This window comes from Acipenser ruthenus, chromosome 13 (assembly GCF_902713425.1).
Source record: "Acipenser ruthenus chromosome 13, fAciRut3.2 maternal haplotype, whole genome shotgun sequence".
In the NCBI taxonomy this organism is placed as follows: Eukaryota; Metazoa; Chordata; class Actinopteri; order Acipenseriformes; family Acipenseridae; genus Acipenser; species Acipenser ruthenus.
Genome location: NC_081201.1, coordinates 20,285,617 through 20,291,616, shown reverse-complemented (window position 1 = coordinate 20,291,616; position 6,000 = coordinate 20,285,617). Strand labels below are relative to the sequence as shown.

General features: G+C 36.5%; 2 protein-coding genes across 3 annotated transcripts in view; one reads left to right on the top strand and one right to left on the bottom strand.

Moving 5' to 3' along the window:
* Nucleotides 1-2,941, bottom strand: part of mcmbp (minichromosome maintenance complex binding protein) — a 33,542-nt gene extending 30,601 nt beyond the window's left edge. For both annotated transcript variants that reach the window (XM_034029770.3, XM_059035703.1), the window contains exon 1: nucleotides 2,683-2,941. In XM_034029770.3, the coding sequence (XP_033885661.3) occupies nucleotides 2,683-2,740 (58 nt within the window). In that variant the 5' untranslated portion in view covers nucleotides 2,741-2,941. The remainder of the gene's footprint in view (nucleotides 1-2,682) is intronic.
* Nucleotides 2,942-3,754: 813 nt separating this feature from the next.
* The window catches only part of sec23ip (SEC23 interacting protein), a 70,879-nt gene continuing 68,633 nt past the window's right edge, over nucleotides 3,755-6,000 (top strand). Inside the window, exon 1 of the mRNA XM_034925923.2 lies at nucleotides 3,755-3,959. Coding sequence (XP_034781814.2) covers nucleotides 3,833-3,959 — 127 coding nt within the window. The 5' untranslated portion in view covers nucleotides 3,755-3,832. The remainder of the gene's footprint in view (nucleotides 3,960-6,000) is intronic.

The window sequence follows — 6,000 nt, the reverse complement described above, 5'->3', positions numbered from 1 at the left end:
GACTGTTTAGCAGAGATGGGGTTAAAACCCGTCCCTGTCAAACACGTGTAATGTGATCAGAGTTAACTGTTCGATTGTTGATTAGCTCTGGCCACATACTACAAAAGCATTCAGAGGCTGTACCTCTGTGCGATTGATATTTTGCAGCATTCATTGATCCTTCTACAATACAAAGGTCGCCAGTGCCGGAGGAAGAAAAGCAAGCCCATGCATCCCCCTACCTCAACCATGTTTAACAATGGGCATGATGAACTTTTGATGAACTCTTCCTCCAAACATATTGTTGCTTTCTTGGTGAAAAAAAGTTAATTTTGGATTTGTGTGATCACTTTATATTTTGCAATTTTCTAATAAAATCAGTTTTGAAATACTGTACATATTTTCAATTTTCCATTTACTGTACTTTATATTTTTGTCTGAAGAAATTCTTTGCAACTTCATAATGTGACTGAATTTGTTCTTACCCATGTGTAATGTGTATTTATAGTATATTGTATTTTAATGTTTGAAAAACACTAAGTTGCCTTGGATAAAGGCATCTGTCAAACAACTAAATAATATGTTAAATTTCCTATGCATCTTACTATTACATTTCTATTAAAATCTACTATAATTTAAAAAGATACATGATTACATTTCTTTCTCTATTCCCTTATATAAAATCTCTATTTGTAACAGATGGGAAAATGTAACAGTTACGTTACTTATAAGCTGCGCAGACAAGGTCCCCCAGGGTGAAGTGGTAGGTCAAACACAGCCTAAGATGAGGATGAGGATGATGATGAGGGGGAGGATTTTAAAGATGATGACCAAAGGGATGACTAGTGTATTTCCTCCCTATAGAGTTAAGACACTAAATTGTTCCTGTCTTTCCAAATCATATTAATTATAATGTAAATGTTCTATCCATTTTCTGTTTATTTTTGCTGCTTTTTTTTAAATTAATCTTGCAGTACCTCATTTAATCTTAAGTTTGTCATATAGTTTATTAACGTGTGCAACTTTACATCAGGACAAATACACTCGACCTGTAGTTTTAATGTTATGTTCCTTCTTCAGAAAAATGTAAGAGGGATTAAAGGTGTCAAGGAAGTTACAGAAAAAAATCCTTAATGTTGTAATTGTTAGTTTATGCAAGATAAAAACATTTGCATATCATACTTTTCTGTACCTTAAATGTTCTTATTAAAATCCTAGTATAGCACCTTTTTTTTAGAATATTTAGCCCCATGATTTCTAATGTAAAGTTACACAAATGCTGAGGCTGTTATATCCCAGGTGGGACAGTAATGTTGTTGCAGCTGACACCCTGGGATCCTTCAAGAAGCTGCTTGATGACATTCTGGGATCAATAAGCTACTAACAACCAAACGAGCAAGATGGGCTGAATAGCCTCCTCTCGTTTGTAAACTTTCTTACATTCTTTCTTATGCTACTGTACCCTTGAGCAAAAACCCAACTGAATAAATGGGTACCAGAATTTATATGTAAAAATAATTAATTGTACCCCTGCAAGTCGCTTTGGATAAAGGAATCTGTCAAATAAATAAATTATTATTATTATTATTATTATTATTATTATTATTATTAGGTAATATAACGTCTTTTGGGGAAAAAAAAGTTATCATAGATATAGAACCTTTTTATAGCTATGGTAGTTATACTTCATTACAAATTATTGCTGGTATTTATGACTTAAAAAAAACCATGAGGATAGCGTTGAAATAATCGGGTGTATTTATGTGTATGTACAGTAGGTATTTATTTATTTTATTAATATGACCATATCAAAACGCCTGCGGGGAAAAAAAATATTTTTTTAAAAAAAAGCCCGTCTGTCCTATAGCTGTTCGTTAGCTATGTAACCTTCTCTATATAACACCCTTCATTCTGGGTTTTTATTTAACGATCAAAAAACACACACGTTTTGTAAATCAATATGTTCACGTAACATTTGTGATTTTAATGTATTACCGGAACAAGTCAAAGTTTAAAACAACAGCTAAACGCCTCTTCTCTAGTATCTCCGCTCCTATCTAGGGAATGAAGTTCCTTGCCTAGGCAATATGGCGCCCGGTTTGCATACCACTGTTTGGCGTTTTCATGGGCGTGTCCGATCTACCCGTCCATATCTCTGCTTCCACTCTTGTGTTGTACTACACTCACAGCAACCGGAGGGGTATCAATGCCACATGTAGTCAAACCAAAAATATCAACATTGAGCAAAACAACCCCTTCCTTTCGTTTTATATGTCTTGTGTTTTGTAAAGTGATAACATTTTCCAATATCTGATTTTTGTAACTTACATTTTAAAACCAACCCGATCCAAAGTGCACCGGCTAAGACAGTTACAGTCGTTGTACCGCCATCTGTTTAACATTCAATTTTAAAGTACTACGATCTGTATTTCACCATCTGCAAATACGACAGACAGATAACCAGACACGTGTCAAGTTCAGTGATTTAGAAAATAAATCGAGTACGTTTGTTTGTTAATTTAAATGCTTTTAAAAGCGTATCATGCGTGTAAAGTTAGTGGTACATTGAACCAGTTATCTCCTCTATTGCTAGCAGTAAACGAACCCCTCAACTGTTTTAGTTTTTGACTGGAAGGGTGACTGGTTTAACCACCCAGCAACTCAAAGCATGCTGCTCGGCACAAAAAACAAAAACACACTTACCAAAGATACTCTGCACAATCCCCAGCGGGTTACTAAGCCAGTCCTGAGCCGAGGACATGCTGGTGTACTTTAAACTTTATATTTGCTTTAAAAACCCGAGCTAAAGAAATGTTTAATAATATTAATCTTGTCTTCACTGTTCAGTCTTCTGCTCGTGCGGCTGCAAAGCTGTCACACAGAAACTCCACGCTCCACAATGGCGGGAAATCTACGTCACTCCAGGTTCACCTCTGAACTTTGTTGTGGGTACGTCACCATCCTGTCAAAAAGTACCTTGTTGCTGAGCTGGACATTTTTACTTTGGGCAAGACTAGTGGACAGTTGGGAGCTGTGTTAGACACGCTCACACAGATACAGTTTTATTTGTTTCTCTTCAGAAAATGGGCTTGTGGTTTGCATATAACTTCAAGTCCTTTTTTTATTACAACATCAACTCTTAAGTATAAACAGATGCCATGTTGAGGAACCAAACTGATTTGTGATTCCTGACTGTACAATTTGAATCAGGTCTATTTCACAGTGTTTTACCACTGTGCTGAACCCATTTTTTTTTTTTGTAAACCGAAAGTTACAGCAGCTGCCAGCTATGGTTTATTCTAAGCTTTAATGTGAAAAACAACAACAACAAAAACACGTGTCATGTTCTGTTCTAGACTGGTGGTTTTTATTAACAACAGCAAAGAGCAGTTTCAGAAATATCAAACTTTTTTCTTTCTCATAAAAACAGGCTTTGAAAAAACATTCTTTAATAGCTCATGGGGTAAAGCTTTGTGAATAGATACCAAGGTTACATAACTAGCAAGGACAAAGCTAGTCCCCTGGTGTATTTATTTGAAGCTTTTAAACATACAAAAAAAATGTAATTTTAGCAAGGTGTCAAAAGCTTTTAAGAATATGGCCCTCGCAAGATAACATAAATGTAATAATTTTTCACTGCGGAGACCAGTCGAAAAACAGCAGTAATATTACCCTTTAATGTCAAATACATGTATATTGTTAACTAGAGACTAGTGGGTTTTTCTCTTTTTTTCGCATTGACAAGTAGCACCGACAGGCAAGTTCATTAGTTGTGTGTGACGTCATCGTAACCTTTGACCCCCGGATCCGGTCGAAGGCGCTCTGCTGGGTTACGTGTAACTGCAATCTGAAAATGGCTGAGAAGAAACTGACTAACAGCTCCAGCACCAACTTGCTTTTCTCCACGAATTCGGAGTTTAATTTTAATGTGCCCTTCATACCTGTCAGCCAAGCCGCCGGGCCAGCGGTGCTGTCTGGAGGTAAGACGAATTAAATACCTGAGTTTTAGTAGTCGTATTGTAGTAAAACGGAGAAGGAAGAGAAACTGGGATTAGTAAACGCTAATTCCTGTAACGATACTTATTTTAAACACGTACAGACATTCCCTTTTGGAAGGGTGTTACAAAAAGCTACTACCAGACGTGAATATATTAAGATCTTTACGGCCATTTGCGAGGAAGTATGGTAGTACATACAGCTACTGACTACGTAGATACTCGTTCGTATGTCTTCTGTTCTTGTTGTGATAGACATCATCATCATCATCATCATCATCATCATCATCATCGTCGTCATATATGTAGTAAAGCATACTGCAGGCTACATTTACTGCCTGTAAGAAACGTGCTAGTTAAAGAATCGCAGTTCATTTAAAGGCTTTGTTGTACAGCACACTACATATTTATTTAATGTATTCTTTTTATATATTGATCGAAGGGACGTGCCTCGAGTTTCACATATTCTTAGCACGTAATACATCGAGCATTGGTGTGTACAAATGAAAAACTATTGTACAATAAATAAACGAAATGCTGCTAACACTTCTACTTGTGACCATTGTGTTAACATGTAGTGCGCATGCCTTGATTCATTCGCATAGCTAGTTAAATTAGGCAGTGCCTACAAAGGTACCACGAAATGTTCCTGTCAGGAAAACTGAGGAAGTCAGCACCTCCGGTCACTTTTTTTTTAAAGTAACAAAAACGCTTATTCACTGCCAAACATGAACTACTTTAGATGTGTAATGGCTGCAGTATAGGATACTGATTTTAGGTTTGAGGGTTTCGGTGTTAGGAGAGCATTATTCGTTGTTTTATTGACAGTAATATGATAACCAATCAGAGTGCAGTGTCCTGACAGGAATATTTGGTGGTACCTTTGTAAGGACAGCTTAAACTAGTGGCCTACCTGTAATACTTCCAGAGAATATTTAGTATGAAGTTATTATTGTTTGTTAGTTTTCATGATTTTAAAGACAAATGTGATCAAATAACCTTAACAACAGTTATACATCCTTACAGTTACTCAGTAACAAACGTCTTCATGTTTTTGTTGTGACCTGCAAAAGGCATCAAGGTAATATAGAGCTACCGCAGTTGATGAACCAGTGCTAATGTGGTAGTTATTCTCAAATAGTATTTTGCAGCTGGCTGTTTTACTTTAAATGAAAACAGAAACTGATGAGTTTGCAATTTAAACGTGTCTTGTTTGTTAGATAGATTAGGAGAGGAAGGCATTACATGGTGTGTGGAAGCCCATTTGTCATGCACCCAGTGCTGTTTGTAAAGAATACCTTGCTGCATGTTTTTTTTTTTTAATGAATCATCTATCAGCAATGAGTTTAAATATCTGGTATGCAGATTATTTTATTGGCAATAAGAGTTAGGAACACCTGCTATGTATAAATGGTCAGTTCCTATGGCTGAGTGTAATATATAAAAGCTGCATCTCCCTGTTGCAAGTCAGTTTGTCACAGTGGACAATACACCAAACCTGACTTCAACAGAGGGCTGATGGTACATTAGGTGGTCAGTTGTATCCAAGACTGACTGCAGTCTATTGTGGTATTAGACTTTGCAGCAGATTTCCATCCCAGGTTTGCTGAGGGACTTAGTCGGTAACAGCAATCAATAGCAGTCGATTGTTGATCTAGTGGTTTGTTCTGACAAGGCTATGATGTCACAATGCATGTGCCGCCTAATGTAGACTTGCAGTAATAACCTAAGAACGAAGAACACACTTTTGCTCTACCTAGTTGGCAGAAGGATTTGCGCTATAGAAGAAGATAGAAAACAAAATCCCCCAGTACTTACTGTCGAACAGGTACAGGTGAAATCTTTACCTGTCATCTCTCATAAATGCAGGTATTGGTAGAATGATGGCTAATTATGAGATACATGTGATGATTGATTTATTTATTTATCAGACGCTTTTAACCAAAGCGACTTGAAGAAATTAAGCAAAATATGAAAGTATATAAGTTACAGGCAATAAAAATGCAAAACAAAACATATATACAAA